This window comes from Alosa sapidissima, chromosome 17, assembly GCF_018492685.1.
Source record: "Alosa sapidissima isolate fAloSap1 chromosome 17, fAloSap1.pri, whole genome shotgun sequence".
NCBI classification, from domain to species: domain Eukaryota; kingdom Metazoa; phylum Chordata; class Actinopteri; order Clupeiformes; family Clupeidae; genus Alosa; species Alosa sapidissima.
This window is the reverse complement of record NC_055973.1, coordinates 2013598-2031289: the sequence shown is the minus strand read 5'-3', so window position 1 is coordinate 2031289 and position 17692 is coordinate 2013598. Positions and strand designations below refer to the sequence as shown.

The window sequence follows — 17692 nt, the reverse complement described above, 5'->3', positions numbered from 1 at the left end:
CTAGTCTTACTAACATCCCACTCATGGCCTGTACCTTGTCGTGGTGAGTGGGCTTTATACCAAATCAGGCTTCAAGTTGTGTGGGTGTCTTTCTTCTAGACACAATACAATCCTCTGTTCCCTCCCTGCTGTCAGGTTTATCTGTTTGAGGACATATACGTCAGACCCTTTTTGTAGTCAGACCCTTTTTGTAGGAGCTTAAGGATGTCTTCACAGACATCTTTAACACTTCCCTGAAGCAAGCCATCGTCCCATCATGTTTCAAAGCTGCCACCATCATACCTGTGCCGAAGAAAACTGCTCCATCCTGCTTCAATGACTACCGCCCTGTGGCACTGACACCCATCATCATGAAGTGCTTTGAGCGGCTTGTCATGTCACACATCAAATCCATTCTCCCCCCCACCCTGGACCCCTTCCAGTTTGCATACCGAGCCAAATGGTCCACAGAGGATGCAATCTGCTCTGCCCTTCACCCAGCCCTCACCCACCTGGAAAAAAGAGACTCATATATGAGATTGCTGTTTATAGACTTCAGTTCTGCATTCAACACCATAATACCACAACAACTCATCTGCAAACTTGACAAACTGGGACTCAGTACCTACCTCTGCAACTGGCTACTGGACTTCCTCTGTCAGAGGCCCCAAGTAGTACGTGTTGGCAACAATACCTCAAGCAGCATCACACTGAGCACAGGGGCCCCCCAAGGCTGCGTGCTCAGTCCGCTGCTCTTCACCCTGCTGACGCATGACTGCACTGCAACCTACAGCAACAATCACATAGTGAAATTTGCTGACGACACAACTCTGGTGGGTCTCATCACCAAGGGCGACGAGACTCTACAGGTTGGAGGTCGACCATCTGACCACGTGGTGCAGGGACAACAACCTCCTGCTGAACGTCAGCAAGACCAAAGAGATTGTTGTTGACTTCCGGAGAGGTCACACCCAACACCTGCCACTGACCATCGACGGTGCTGTGGTGGAGAGAGCGAGCAGCACCAAATTCCTGGGGGTGCACATCAGTGAAGACCTCTCCTGGACCACCAACACTGCATCACTGGCGAAGAGAGCTCAGCGCCGCCTGTACTTCCTGCGGAAACTCAGGCGAGCAAGTGCTCCACCAGCCATCATGACCACATTCTACCGAGGCACCATCGAGAGCATCCTCTCCAGCTGTATCGCTGTGTGGGGCGGAAGCTGCACTGAATACAACAGGAAAGCCCTGCAGCGCATAGTGAACACAGCTGGAAGGATTATTGGTGCTCCACTCCCCTCCCTGAAGGACATTTACACCACCCACCTCACGCGCAAGGCGACCAAAATTGTGAGTGATGCAAGTCACCCCGCTCACAATCTGTTTGATCTACTGCCCTCTGGGAAGAGGTACAGAAGCCTGCGCTCCCGCACTACCAGACTCACCAACAGCTTCATACACCAAGCCGTAAGGATGCTGAACTCTCTCCCTCCTCTCCCCCCTCCACCCTCAGCTACATAACATCCTGGACATTGGACCCAAAATGGCCGCCTGCACTACTCCACTTGCACACTTGCACACTTGTACACTTTACAACTGGTGTTGTTGTCCTGAAAACACAACACTTCTGCTGCTCTTACATAACTTGCACCACTATGCCACTTTCTTCTTACTTAGGTCAAACAGAACTACCCAAGCCTTTTATTGGCCTGTATTTGCACTAGTATTTTTATTGACTGTCTATGCACAATTTCAACCACATTTTGCTGCTCTTATTTTTTCATTATTATATGTGCCCTCTTATTTACTTATTTACTTACTTTTTTATTTACTTATTTACTTACTTTTTTGTTTACTTGAATGTTATGTTTGTCTGTGGACCTAAATTGGTAAAATATGTCTTGTCTTCACCGTGGGATAGTGAGAAACGTAATTTCGATCTCTTTGTATGTCTGGAACATGTGAAGAAATTGACAATAAAGCTGACTTTTGACTTTGACTTTGGCATGTCAACAAAAACAAAGGGGAAAAAAATCCCATCCTATTCTCGGGTGGGGCATGGTTTACAAATTATACCTCAGGAGCTTGTTTCGGATGTTGTGGACTCTGGCAGAGGCTTGATCAGGTTTGATCTTCATCACTACCCTCTGAATGAACTCAAAAGAATACTTCATGGCTCGTGGATACTCAAGGTTAACGCAGTAGATGATCCCCAAAAGCATGGCAAAGCTGGATGGCACATCCTTGAAGTTGTGAAGCACAACAGTCTCCTCAACCACAACTGCCACATTGAAGACTTCACGTGGAAAGGGATCCTGGTTGTCACCTTCATAGCCAAGTTGCCAGTAGGCCAAGTTGCATCCCCTTCATGGCTGCTGCCAGTCTCACCAGGGGCCTTGAAAAACAGAAAAAGAAATAGTGTGAATGTTTGGGTCAAGAAGTACATGCTTGTCAAAGCTACTTATGTCTCAGTCATTATAATGCAATGTTGGGAGGTTACTGCAAGGGTGAACAACTTCAGTGTCCTCTCAGATCTGGGGAAGTGCATGTTGCACTGCCCCCCCCCCCACACCACTATTCTACCCCTCCCTCCTCCCATCACCACTATTCCACCCAACCCTCGTCCTCCCCATCACTACTATTCTGCCCCTCACTCCTCCCTGCATCATCATTATTTTGCTGCCAAAGGACTATCAACACCCATGAGTATCTAATCCAATCTCTGTGTTAAAGGTTGTGTGTGTGTGTGTGTGTGTGCGCGCGCAAGTGTATATGTGGGTGGGTGTGTTCGTATGTGGGCTGTTATGCATGACAGAAAAAGACCTTACGTCACACATCCTGATGATGTCTGATGGCTCTTCGGGTAGGTAGTGTGGCAGACCCGGCAGAGCAGCAGTCCTTCTCCTTTCGTATGTGTCCTACAAGACAAAAATAAGCAGGGTTGAGATTTTATTGCAAACATAACACCTGGTGCCCAATTTTACAATTCTCAGCTCGTCTACTCACGTCTTTCTTCAGACAGTCCAAAATGGCTTTCAGTGTAGGCTTCTTCCCTGACTTGGTCGCAGCTTCGTACAGTTCCAGCAGTCTTGGTGCCAATTCATCAAGCCCGTCGAGGAACGACTCAAGAAGGTCTGTGCTTACGACTCTCTTGAATTCTGCCCGAACCTGAGACAAAAAAAGACAAAAAGGTTAAGAAATCACCATCACCAAGTGTCACCATTTAGTAAGCTAGGGTTGTCTGTTGTCAAAGGCTGTCGTCCACTCAGTAATACTAGACACAATCCTCTCACTTACCTGTATGCACATTCACATCATCATTCAGACTAAAAAACAACACTTCTGAACGGACCACAGTACAGTATCAGACATCTCTCTTGTACTTCCTGGATTCACACATTCACACATTGATATCCAGTCAAACATAACTGGATTAAACTTAGGCTGTGTTGTCTATTGTCTATTGTTATACCCGTCTCTCACAGAACATGGCCGGCCATCTGGCTATGACATCCCCGATGAGAGGTTGATCCCCTACGATCTCCTTTCTGCGTTTGGAGAATGTGGCAGACATCAGCTCATCAATCTGCTGGTGATCTGAGTCTTTTTTCAGCACTTCCACCTGAATTGGATTGTACAAGCACAAAGGACACATACTAAGACAAAAGAGTAGGCTTCACATACACAAAAGCAAAGTGTAGGTAGTATAATATAGGTAGGTATGTATGCAGTAATATTAGACAGGTATGATGTGTATGTGTGATTTGCATGTGTGTGCATGATGTACCTCCATCATTCTCTGCTTTTCTTCCATGTCTTCAGCACTCAGTCCTTCAGGGGGATCTGGACAGTAGTGGACCTCACCCTTCTTTGACTTCTTCATACGTGGTCCCTTGGCTTCTTCTCCTTTTCTTTTGTTGACTCTCACCTCTGGGCATCTAGCTGCACTCAATTTCTGTCGATAGTTTCCAAGCTTAAACTTCAGGCTGTGGAACCAGCCGTACCAACCCTTTCCAGACCCTGGCTCTTTTAGACTTGGATGCTTCTCCACAAGTGCTTTGGCAACATTTTCAGTGTTGCCTCTCAGGATAAGGACTAATCTTTGACATGCTATCTGCAAGTGTGTCCAGGATATCAGTTTTCATACCCTTAGGAATCACCAGCACAGATCCATCTTTTGCATATCTTCCATTTGCTTCTTGCAGCGTAAGTTCAACATCATGCGAGAACTCTGGAATCGGGAAGGGCTCAGGCCATTGCTGGGAGTCAGATTCCCCACTACTGACAGATGGAAGGCTGGCTGTATCCAATGTGGAATCCGAGCAAGCTGTATTAGCTGTGAACAACACTTTCAATGTTGCTCTCTCCTCAAGAAGGTCTCGGATGTCGGTCAAATTGGTCGGCTGATTATTGAACGCAGGGTCCTCAAATTGTAAAATAAATCCACCTCTCAGGCCAAGGTTTGCACGCAACATCTGGCATAGTTCTTCAACACTAGGGGGGGTGATTTCGATGGAAAGGCGCCTGATATCAGTCTCAGAGAGGACAACTCGCAGCAGCATCGTGGATCTGAAATCCTGAAATTGGAGGAGAAAAAAGGTTTGACTCATTGTATACACACAATTCTTCTATATCAATTATTCTATGTCAGTGTAACTGTACGTACACACCGCCACCGACTTGAGCTCTGGACGCCCTGTCAAGGACGCTTGTCAAAAAAGTACAGGGAAGCTTTGGCCGCTCTGACGTGACAGCATTTTACGTTCCATCATGTTCTATCTTAATACTTCCGTCTATTCGATTGGTTGCTGGTCGTTGGACGCTGAACCGCATCATAGCTCATTACCATAAAGTTGACTGACTTTCAACTTTCTGCTTGACGCTCAAGACGCGACGCCGACGGATTTGACGCTTCTGCCAGCTGAGAGAAGCTGGCTTCCATTGAAAATGAATGACTTCCTGACTCTTTGGAAGCTCAAGTCGGCGGCGGCGTGTACGTACAGTACCAAGTGTTGTCTTGTGACACCAACATCTGGGTTACTCCCAAGATTAGAAAACATTACAAGAGGGTTAAATATGCAGGATCACAGTAACGAACTTACAGCAGCTTTAATTCAGCAAGAATGTTCTAGGAGTGGCTAACAGACGACCCTGCACAAAGTATGACACAAGTGGCATGTAGTCATTGAGATCCTCTGGTTTCACCAAGAAACACTCAGCAGGAATTTTCTTCACAAGATGGTAACTCCTCAAATGCTCCACATAGTAAGTCGAAAAAGGTTCAACGAAGAAACAAACATGGCCAGCCAGCACAATGCATATTTCCAAAATCCTTCCGAAGTTGGGTAGTCCACTTGTACTTCCAACAGAAAGTATCATTCCCTTTGAATACTGCGTTCCATTTAAGAAGACATTAGGGGTCAGTCCAACTGTGTCAACATCACTGAATCTATTCAAGATTGCTAGTCTAAGACCACCATCTAAGACTCCCAGGCACAAATCAGTCACTTTTGCTGTCTCAATCTCAGGTTTGAAAATGCTGGGCATTCCAAGATAATATGCCAGCATAAGTTGGTGTCTTGAGGCAAGGGTAAGCAGAATGTTTTTAAAGTTATTGGCATCACACACTACCTTCTTAAAAAAAGAATGCTTAGCCTCAAACCTGATTGTCCAACACTCTATTAAGGGTCCAAATCTTTGAATAAGGCACTGATAATGTCAGTAGTAACTGTCTATGATCTGATATTTTGGACTGCAAATAACAAAGTGAGTCTTCAGTGTAATATGGAGTCGCCAAGAGCTCAACCAAGTCTTTCAGCTCAAGGATTACTTCCCATGTTTGATCCCCTTCTGGAACATGGTGGCCGATGATGAGAGAAAGGAAACGCACAAGACTCCAATTTTCGTGTCCGTTACACCTACCACTCTTTCGAAAAGTTGAAGGAATTTTCTGAGGACAGTTTGTCTTATCCGAGAATTTAAAAGGGAAGCTCTGTATTTCACTATTAAGTTCTTCTAATGTGAAATACTTCTTTGAAATTAAATCTGCAAGGCACAGACTTGTTCTACAGGTACAATCCCTTCCAGCACATCGTGTAAAAAATCAGGTGGAAAGCCTGTGCATGTGTGAAAACCTGTCAGGCTGTTGAGAGGGCAGTCTCGTTTCACACCGTCAACAGATGCAAGGTCCCTCTGCTTCAAGACATTTACAGCTTCATCAAATGATTCTGGTGACCTTAAAACAAAGTTCCCTGTTCTAACATCACACGTTTGTATGTCTTGACGACTAGCTAGACAAAACCTACAAAACTTCTCAACATTGAAAGACTCTTGGAATCCACCTAAGGAATGTGCTGCTAAGTTGTCAGCAGCAACGAACAAGATGGTGCCTTTAACATTACACCCTAGTTTCTCTACAAACACACCAACTGTTTCAAGACATTTAATATCTTCAATCAGTGGCTTCAAAACACGATCATAACCATAAATCCTGACATGCTCAGCCTTGCACAGTAAAGCAAGATAGATTGATGACAATGCTGACTTGCATCTAGAGGGTAAATTGCCAATAACCCATGTGCCCAAGGGATTGCAGATTTCAAAGTCGTCAATATACAAAGTAATAGCTACACTTAGTTCTTCACCTGAGAGGATTCGATTTGATTTATAGAAGTCACCATCTAGAAAACACTTGTAGTAGCCAGACTGTTCTACAGGTTTGTTTTTCCCCAGTGCTTGCAGTACCTCTTTTTTTTTAAGAAGATCTGATAGTAACTTCAGAATAGGGATATAGATAACAGTATGAAACTTTTCTTGTCTGTTCAAAAGATATTCGACAGGTTCAATGACACTAAAGTTCTTTTTGTAATATAACTGTCTTTTGTAGTCGGTGCCTAAAGATCCTTCTCTTGAAAGCAAATTAAGTAGGTTAGCACTTTGAAATAGTTCAGTCAAGGGTGTCAAACATTCCTCAGATGTGCAATTATGCTTCTCCAAAACATTCTCAATTGACTCACTAGTTATTTGTTCAGCACATTTTTCAATATCAAACAAATCATCCACAATTTCTTGAATCGCAGACTTTGACACATGAAGGACGGCTTGCAGTCGAAGAAAAAGGGATGCAATTCTGCGCTCAACTGACCTCTGTGTAGGCTGAGATTCAGGTTCAGTCACTGAAACATTTGGTGACTCTAAATCAAAGTGATCCTGTTCATCATTGACAGAAGCTTGACTTTGACAATGAATAATAAGTTCAGGTTTGAAATTATTGAATGTAGAAGACTGATGATATCGGCTTCTGTGAGCAGTAAAAGTCGAGGCTACTCTAGATGTAAAGGAGCACCCCACCAATGGGCAATTCACAGTCTCTCTTTTTATCAAATGTCTCTTTAAATGAAGAAAATAATGTTTGATGTTGCTTGGCGCAGAAAAAGTACAAAGTTCACAACGAAGTTTAGCAAAGGGACTGGTTCCTTGTTTGTGTTTTACAAGTTCCACATGGGATTGAAAGACAGTAAGACAATTAGGGTAGATACAACTAAAACCTGTTCTTCCACGTCCATGCTTGTCTTTGTAATGATTCACTATAGTCTTTTGAATGTATGAGGCAAAATTGCAAAACTTACAAGTCCACTTCATCAAACGAGTGAGTCTGGTAAATCACAAACCACCTGAAACACACAAAACAGAAGAAAGGCTTTACCGTTAAGTGATGTGAATTGCAAAAATGAACAAGACCACTTTTCTAGTTAAGTCTAACTAACAAATTGGATTGTTGAATTGCTCTTTAGCACTAGCTAACGAGACCGATGTTCCATAAGAAACAATAATGAATTTGCAGCAACCTAGCGGCCGCTAATCTGGCTCTAATTTGTTAGTATTGCCGCCATGGTCGACGACAGGCAGCTAACGTTAACGTTACTCAGCTCGCACTGGCAAGCGGACCCCCACACGAACGACCGCCTCAGTGGTTCTCCAAAATTATTCTGCAGCCCTGGGCATGAACCATTTGGCCTCAACATACAGTCTATCAGAAATTGTGTTATCTGCCAGAGTTTACAATGAAAACTGATATTGTCTAAGATAAAGCTTTATCAACCGTCTCTGACTAAACTAAAAGACTGAACTGCTAGCAAACGTGTAGCTAACCTTAACGGTCGCTGAAATGTGCCTAGCTAAAATTATATCAGTTACTGCACATATCAAAAGGTAATGATAGCTAACGTTACTCACGTTATTAGCTTCATCTACGCACATTCTAAATATCTACAAAACACGAACACTTACCAATAGCGAACCAGTTCAAGCCAACCGGACTCGTCTCATCTGATCGCAAAATGAGGCAGCTGAAGATTGATTGCTGCTGGCGCGTAAACTTCTTCGTTCGTCGGTAGTCCCCCCGCACATGCGCAAAGGGGACATCCTCCAGTCAATTTGCAACATGCCAAAGACTTGTACGGACTTGTACCCCACTCAATTTAAAATGTCAAGTTCATTCAAGTACCTGGAATATGTGATTCATTGAAGTAACTTATGAACCTAAATTGGAAGATTGAAAACTCAAACAATTGAGTTGAAATTGCATAACACATTATTTTATGTCTGAGTTAATGACATATATAAGTTATCATAACTTTTTGATCAGATCATTTTTTACAGTGTACTTGGAAATGAGGCCCTATGTCCAAAATCCTGAACCACCCTTTAAAGGAACACGCCACCCAATGTCAGTAGTAATATATGTTCTTACCTTAACTTTCACGAGTTGAGTCATACCTCTCCCGTGTCGGTACGTGCACTCAAACGCTCTGGTGCGCGGCGCGAATGTGTTAGCATGTTGCTATGCTAGCGGGCTTTGACGTAGCCAGCCGTAGAAGTAATCAAAAACATCCACGTTTTCCCGACTTAAATACAGTTGCACGAGTAGTTGATAGAAATGTCTACGGCCACACAACATGAAACGTGGCGATTTTCCAAGCGAATAAACAAGAGAACTACAATGTGTGGCGCAATAGCACTTGGGGGGAGACCGGGGATGGTTGTCACAATTTTTACTCATGCATGAATTGCTCATCTTCAAAAACTCTTTCAGCAGTAATTCCTACATGAAATGAAAGCTTGGGGTCTTGGCTTTAAATGTGTATAATTTTTACTTTTAGAATGTATTGTAACAGGGAGCAATTAACCATCAAAGACACTCTGACACAATGTGACAATCAACCCCATCACGGGGTTGGTTGTCACAGTGTATGGGGTTGGTTGTCCCTATAGAGTTTCAATGGGATTTCAGTGATAAAATGGGATCTTAAAAAATGATGTGTAACTTTTTAGTTTTTTAAGATAGAAACTGCAAATAAGTTTTAATATGAATACCACCCTTATGATAGTTATCATCAATGCCCCTTACGTTTAAACAATGGGATTAAAGGAGGTGATCAGTTACTTTCTACTGTGTTGAGAAATAAAATGAAATCATTTTCAGTGCTAAAACCTCCTTATTATCATGTAAGTTGCAAACAAAGTTGCAAACACAGTGACAACAAACACATGTGACAACCAACCCCATGAGCTATGTGACAACCATCCCCAACTGACCTCTTGACAAAGATGTTAACCTAGCTGCCACATGGCTTTAACTTGATAGCTAAAATATGACTCAAAATAAAGCTACTACTGTTATGTATGTAGCTAAATGTTGTGCTATATAAATAGTGACCACTAGGGCGCATCAGTGTTCTGTAATTGGTTGAGTTCTCGTATATAATAAACCAGTCTAGAAGAAGTGAGTGAACCAGCAAAAGCGTGTGAGTGTTGCTCTGGTGCGAATATAGAATTGTCTATATAAAGACATTAGGAAGCAACATAACATAAATTGGCGACGAGTTGTGTAGTCCTGAAGACTTTTCACTGCATCGGCGAGTGAACTGCCGATGTTGGTCACGTTTGGACAAAGAAAAGAACAACCACGCTGGAAGCACCTAGCTAGTGAGCTTAGTGTTAGCTGTTAGGAGGTGATGAGTCGGTCTTCTTCCGAAGAGTCTAACGTTACAGTGCAAGCCACCAGAAGCAGACACATCATGGCGGGAATAATTGGACATATGGATCCCTTTGATGAGACCGGTGAGCAGTGGGCAACGTATATTGAACGTTTTGAACATTACATCCTGGCAAATGAGATTAGGGATGCAAAGAAAGTGCCTGTGCTGTTTAGTGTGCTGGGACCGAAAACGTATGGACTACTTCGAAGTTTGGTTGCTCCTAACAAGCCTGGGGAGATGGACTATGACCGTATTGTGAGGGTGTTGCAGGCCCATTTCGCTCCAAAGCCGCTCGTGATTGCGGAGAGATTCCGGTTTCACAAGCGAAATCAGGGGGAAGGGGAAACAGTTGCACAATATGTCGCGGTATTGAAAAGACTTTCGGAACATTGTGAGTTCGGTGCTTACTTGGAAGACGCACTAAGGGACAGATTTGTCTGTGGACTTAAGAGTGAAACTGTACAGAAGCGCCTTTTGACTGAGAAAGATCTCACGTTTCAGAAAGCAGTCGATTATGCTGTATCTGCAGAGACAGCGGCGCGCGACGTGCAGCAGTTAAGTGGCTCGCTCAAAGTGAACGCGGTGTTTTCCCCAAAAATGCCGCCGTTGCGGGAAAACTAACCATACTGATGAGGACTGCTGGTACAAAGATCGTGACTGCCACCAGTGTGGGAGGAAAGGCCACACTAAGCTCATGTGTAAGAGCAAAGCCAAAAGCAACCGAGACAGAGAATGGAAACAGAAAGTGGAAAAACCTGAACAGAAAGGTAATGCAATTAAGCGCAGTTTAAAAGATAGAAAGAAGAAAATTTATCACGTTGAGGCAAGAGAAGATCAAAGCGAAAGTGAGGAAAATAAATCTGACACTGACTGTGAGTTGGGACTGTATTCCATGTCACAAAAAGGGAAATATTCACGAATATCAGTGCTGCCTGTAGTAAATGGAAAGAAAATGGAGATGGAACTGGATACAGGGGCTGCTGTGTCTCTGATTCCATGGGAACAGTACAGAAGCATGCTGGGCCAACTGCCACTGCAGCCCACTGATATCATGCTCAAGACATACACTGGAGAGCCTTTGGCACCAGAAGGGGTCATCAAGGTGCAAGTAAAGTTAAACAAGCAATGTGCTGATTTGCCCTTGTATGTAGTTAAAGTTGATGCACCCGCACTGTTTGGTAGAGAGTGGCTGAGAGTTATTAAACTGAACTGGAAAGACTTAAAGACTGTGCATGCAATTGAGCAGAGAGAGAAAGACAACTTGGAGACGGTGTTAAAGAGACACTCAGCTGTTTTCTCTAAAAAGCTAGGCACAATGAAGGGAATTAAGGCCACATTGACTATTAGACCTAACAGTGTACCCAAATTCTGTCCACCACGTAACGTGCCATATGCTCTTCGACCTCGAGTTGAGGCCGAACTAAAACGACTGACTGAGCTTGGGGTGATCTCACCAGTGGAGCATAGTGATTGGGCCACGCCCGTGGTGCCTGTCAGCAAAAAGGATGGCACAGTGAGACTTTGTGGAGATTTCAAGGTCACCCTCAACCCAGCTCTGTGCGTGGATAAGTATCCAATTCCACGTATTGAAGACCTTTTTGCCTCTCTAGCAGGAGGTCAACGCTTCAGTAAGTTAGACTTATCAAATGCCTATCTACAGATGGAGGTAGAAGAGAAGTCTAGGGAGCTGCTGACTATCTCTACACAAAAAGGGCTATTTCGTTTTAACCGCTTACCGTTTGGAGTAGCATCATCGCCCGCTTTATTTCAGAAGGCTATGGACCAAGTGCTTCTCGGACTGCCGTACACGCACTGTTACCTGGACGACATCCTGATCAGTGGTCCTGACGAACAGACTCACCTAAAAACTCTGGATGCAGTCCTGGGCAGGCTAGAGGAACAGGGTCTGCATCTCAAGTCAGAGAAGTGCCTGTTTTTCCAGGAGTCCGTGGAATACTTGGGCCATATCATTGACGCAGCTGGACTCCACAAATCACCAGAGAAGGTACGTGCCATTGTGGAAGCACCTGCACCAGGTGATCTCAGTCAGCTACGTTCGTTCCTAGGGATGCTGAACTATTACGGACGTTTCATTCCCGACTTAGCCACTGTCATGAAACCACTGAATGAACTGTTAAATAAAGGGAAGAAATGGCAGTGGACGTCAGCCTGTGAGTCAGCATTCCAGACATCTAAAGCACTACTTGTATCACAGGAGGTATTGACCCACTACAATCCTAAGCTGCCGCTCCGCCTCGCGTGTGATGCTTCGCCTTATGGGGTCGGAGCTGTGCTCTCGCACGTCATGCCTGATGGTGAGGAAAGACCAATAGCCTATGCATCTCGAACGCTCAGCAAGGCGGAACAAAACTACGCCCAGATCGAGAAGGAGGCGCTAGCGATAGTCTTTGGAGTACGCAAGTTCCACCAGTACCTCTATGGTAACAAGTTCACCCTACTCACTGACCATCGCCCGCTGACCTCCATCCTGAGTCCATTGAAAAGTACACCGTCAATGGCTGCCGCCCGAATGCAGCGCTGGGCGCTCCTCCTGTCAGCGCATGATTATACCATTCAATACCGGAAAGGTACATTACATGCAAATGCCGATGGACTGTCACGGTTACCACTCTCCTACACTCATAAAGAGAAGCGGGGCGCAGTAGAGGTATTCTACACATCTCAGTTGGACACACTACCAGTCAGTAGTACCGAGATCAGATGTGACACCTTGTCTGACCCCACCTTGTCTCGTGTCTTAGAAATGGTCTCAACTGGTCGTTTTCCAGCTGCAAAGGGAGCAGGTGAAGAGATGTCGCCCTATCTGTTGCGCCGTCATGATCTCACAATACAACAGGGATGCCTTATGTGGGGTGTGAGAGTGGTCGTGCCACCTAAACTGCACCCCCGGGTTCTGGAAGAGCTACACTTAGCACATCCAGGTGTAGTGAGGATGAAGAGCTTGGCACGCAGTTATGTTTGGTGGCCTGGCATAGACTCTCAAATTGAGCTCAAGGCCAAATCTTGCCACTCCTGTCAGAGCGTACAAAAAGAGCCTGGGCTAGCACCTCTACACCCTTGGATGTGGCCCTCCAGTCCTTGGGAAAGGATACATGTGGACTTTGCAGGTCCATTTGAAGGACATATGTACTTGGTCGCTGTGGATGCACATTCTAAGTGGCCTGAGGTGCACATCATGGACAGCACCACTGCCAGCATGACCATTCAAGTGCTCAGGGGCCTTTTTAGTCGCTATGGCATTCCACACATTCTTGTGAGTGACAACGGACCACAGTTCTGTGCTGAAGAATTCAGTGTGTTCCTGAAGTCCAATGGAGTCAAGCACATCCGCTCAGCGCCATACCATCCTGCCACCAATGGCTTGGCCGAACGCTTTGTGCAGACGTTCAAACATGCCTTAAAAGCATCCAAAGGCATAGCACGTGTGCGTCAGCGACTTGATGCGTTTCTACTGACTTACCGAAACACCCCTCACGCAACAACGAAAGAAACGCCGGCTATGTTGTTCCTCGGGCGCAGGCTGCGTTCTCGACTGGATTTCCTGAAACCCAGTGTTGCTGGAGCAGTTCACAGGTCACAGGATGCCCAACAACAACGCCGCCAACGTCACTCTAGGCCCAGACAGTTTGATGTTGGGGAGCCAGTCCTTGTGCGTGATTATAGGAAAGGGGAGGAAAAGTGGGCACAAGGTGTTGTTATAGAAAAGACAGGACCGGTGTCGTACAAGGTAAATGTGGGATCACCAGGGGTATGGAAACGTCATGTGGACCAGATGCTGACACGCCCGGAGCCTGAGCCTCAGCAGACTGCGGGGAACCTTCCTGTAATCCCACAGGTGTTACTACCCCAGAGTGATAGTTGTACCACAATGCACCCTTATACACCTCCACCAGAAAAGAATGATGATCAAGTTCCTGAGATCATCGAACCATCAAATACACACCATTCCCCTGAACCACCACCTACGGGACATACGCAGGTAACAGAGACTGTGAAACGCTATCCTGTGAGGATCACAAAACCACCAGTACGTTACCGTGATGAGTGAACAGTGATTAGCTCACAGAAGTTTGTAGTACAGTTTGAGTTTTGGGACATATTGTTTTCAACATAGTTATACCGAAAGTAAGATAACTCCTCATTGTTATTTTGTTGTACAAAGAAAAAGAAAACTGTACAAATGTACTTTTTATGTTGTGCACGGAAAAGTGTATCATTTAGGTTGTGTTAAAGAAAATATATTTTGTGTTAAGGGACAACCTATCTTAGTGGGGAGGAAAAATGTTATGTATGTAGCTAAATGTTGTGCTATATAAATAGTGACCACTAGGGCGCATCAGTGTTCTGTAATTGGTTGAGTTCTCGTATATAATAAACCAGTCTAGAAGAAGTGAGTGAACCAGCAAAAGCGTGTGAGTGTTGCTCTGGTGCGAATATAGAATTGTCTATATAAAGACATTAGGAAGCAACATAACAACTACCTTTGGCTTTTTAATGAGTGTTTTGTTTTTGAACTACTAATATCCTACAAGCTCTCAATACAAAAACAACACCAACATGAAAATTTACTTTGACCCATGAAATTTAAAAATAGTCTCCTCACCTCAATGCTGTGTGTCTGCTCAGCAAAATTCCTAGTGCAAATGAGTAAGCTATCAAAGGGTAACAGTTTGATATAAAAATTTTACCACAGCATCACCTAGTGTGCCTGGAATAAGCAATGTGACAACCAACCCGTGAGACAACCAGCCCCGGTCTCCCCTACTTCAACCTAGCGTGGTAATATTGTTAACACCAATTGTAGATCCTACCAGTTTAGAATCCATGCTTGATCGACCCCTCAGCCTCCCCCTCCCCTCTGAACGAGAGAGAGGCACACACACTAGAGATGCGCTGATGGGCTATTATTTCAACCATAACTGCATAGCAAAACTTATCATCCATCAGCACCAAAGTTTTTTGACCAATTTTCAAAACCGCACCCGCCCACCATCCGCTGGTTGTTTTAATGTAGCCTAGGCTGGGTGATTCAGCGCTGCTGACTTGAGGCTATAAAGCCCTTAATTGCCTGTTCTAGAAAGACTGATCCAATGCAGCAAAGTCGTAGGCTACATTGGCTATATGTTGTAGCCTATCCCCAGAATATCAGCAGCAAACTCAGTCTCTGTCTCGCAAATAAAACGCACATCGGCCTGTTGCCTATTCTGCCAGCTTGTGACAATATTGCATTGCATTCTCCACATTAGCTAGATTTTCATGTACCACATCAGCATCGTTGTTTAGTGAATCTTTTGTAAATTACTTTACAATTACCGTCGGGCCTATAGACCTGGCTTGCCTCAGCTTCGGTCCCGTCCTTTTACAATTTTATCATTGTAATAAAAAACGCAATTTGCCACATAATTTCAACATGCTCCTGGCCTACTAATTAATGCCTATTGTACTTTATTTTTTGCAAAAAGAAAGAAATCCTTGATAAAATAACAAGTCGTTCACATTATAGGCTACTTTACGCACTGTCATGTCAGGGTGATTATGACAAGCCTGTTCTGAAGACCCCCATTCATTTTGACTGCACGGGAAGAGAGCGCGTCTTTTTCAGACATAGGCTACAACGCAATTCATTTTATACCAGCATATATTAATAGAATTAATAGATATTAAAGAAACTCCGACTCCATTAATTCTGAAAGTCCACCGCACAACAGTGCAACGTGCATATGTTCACATTTTTAGTAGCCTAACAACCGCCAAACTTGCTTGCTTGCCACACATGTTTTCCGACTATTTTTTTCGCTGTGGATGTTATTGAGTTTGTAGAAGTTTTAGCTCTTACGTTCTGAACATCTCGCACTGCCATCGCCCGATGTCATTCTGAGTAATATCACTCTCTCTTTTAAATGCCTATTCAATGTAGGCTACAATTACTGTTAGGCTATAGGCTAATATCGAAACAAAATAACCCAGGCAGTCTCATAGGATATAATACAGGTTGAAGTCAACGTCAAGTTGGTTCTATTTAGTGAGGTGAATGTATGTAAACATCTGTGACTCAGAAATGACATCGGAAGACAAGGAGTGAATAGCAAGAGGAAGCCGAAGGCTGCTGACAAGGGCCCGACGCTATTGTAAAGCAATTTATTACATTATTATTACAATTTACAAAAGATTCACTGAACAACAATGCTGATGTGGTACATGAAAATTTAGCTAAAAATGTGGAGAATGCAATGCAATCAAGCATTTTGGACGATATATTGTCACAAGCTGGCAGAATATAGCCTGGCTAGCGCCACCACTTCTCAATGAGACGTGGTCTGGGAACCAAACGTTCATTTTCTCGTATTTGAAAAAAATGCCCAGATCTGTTTATTGGGTGCCACGGATGTCTATCAAATGCGTCTGTGCATAGCTCATCATCGTCTTGCTTTCCCACCTGTTCTGTGATTGGTTCCCTATCTCAGGCGAAAATTTGCTCCATGGTCTCCAGGCTGCCTTAGCAGCGTGAATCAAATCGCGCGCAAGGCAGCATGGGAACACCCAGGCTAGGCAGAATAGGCAACAGGCCGATGTGCGTTTTATTTGGAGACTATTTTGCGAGACAGAGACTGAGTTTGCTGCTGATATTATGGGGATAGGCTACAACATATAGCCAATGTAGCCTACGACTTTGCTGCATTGGATCAGTCTTTCTAGAACAGGCAAGGGCTTTATAGCCTCACGTCAGCAGCGCTGCATCACCCAGCCTAGGCTACATTAAAACAACCAGCGGATGGTGGGGGGGTGCGGTTTTGAATATTGGTCAAAAAACTTTGGTACTGATGGATGATAAGTTTTGCTATGCAGTTATGGTTGAAATAATAGCCCATCAGCGCATCTCTAGTGTGTGTGCCTCTCTCTCGCTCAGAGGGGAGGGGGAGGCTGAGGGGTCGATCAAGCATGGATTCTAAACTCTGGTAGGATCTACAATTAGGTGTTAACAATATTACCACGCTAGGTCGAAGTACTCCCAAGTGCTATTGCGCCACACATTGTAGTTCTCCTGTTTATTCGCTTGGAAAATCGCCACGTTTCATGTTGTGTGGCCGTAGACATTTCTATCAACTACTCATGCAACTGTATTTAAGTCGGGAAAACGTGGATGTTTTTGATTACTTCTACGGCTGGCTACGTCAAAGCCCGCTAGCATAGCAACATGCTAACACATTCGCGCCGCGCACCAGAGCGTTTGAGTGCACGTACCGACACAGGAGAGGTATGACTCAACTTGTGAAAGTTAAGGTAAGAACATATATTACTACTGACATTGGGTGGCGTGTTCCTTTAAGGCCCCCCACTAATGTTGAACCTGTCAGTAGCAAAAAAAGAGGTTAATCACACACTTTTAATGTTAATGAATTTAGACACTAGGTGGCACTGTTGTATTACATTTCACAGTCATACTAATGGGAGGTAATGGGATCCACCAAATTATTTCATCTGAAGCATTTTTTTTCTCTTCCAAAAATTAAAAAACGTCCTAGAGGCCACATAAACAGATCATAGAAAAATGCTTATAATATAGCTACACGTCTTCTTGCAATATGATCACTGTGGGAACATGCGTCAATGACCTCCATCTGCTCCAGAATGTACTCCATGGTCGTCAGACC

General features: G+C 44.3%; 2 protein-coding genes across 2 annotated transcripts; one reads left to right on the top strand and one right to left on the bottom strand.

Annotated features, from left to right (window-relative positions):
- Positions 1–2029: 2029 nt before the first annotated feature.
- LOC121688449 lies at positions 2030–4143 on the bottom strand. The gene is made up of 5 exons (XM_042068079.1): positions 3767–4143; positions 3452–3601; positions 2986–3147; positions 2808–2897; positions 2030–2374 (listed from the first exon to the last, which is right to left on the bottom strand). Exons 1-5 carry the CDS (start codon positions 3860–3862, stop codon positions 2150–2152), a joined length of 723 nt encoding a protein of 240 aa, XP_041924013.1. The 5' UTR covers positions 3863–4143; the 3' UTR covers positions 2030–2149.
- A 6859-nt stretch (positions 4144–11002) lies between these two features.
- Positions 11003–14023, top strand: LOC121688893 (uncharacterized protein K02A2.6-like). The gene is made up of 2 exons (XM_042068816.1): positions 11003–13767; positions 13934–14023. Exons 1-2 carry the CDS (start codon positions 11035–11037, stop codon positions 14021–14023), a joined length of 2823 nt encoding a protein of 940 aa, XP_041924750.1. The 5' UTR covers positions 11003–11034.
- Positions 14024–17692: the final 3669 nt, after the last annotated feature.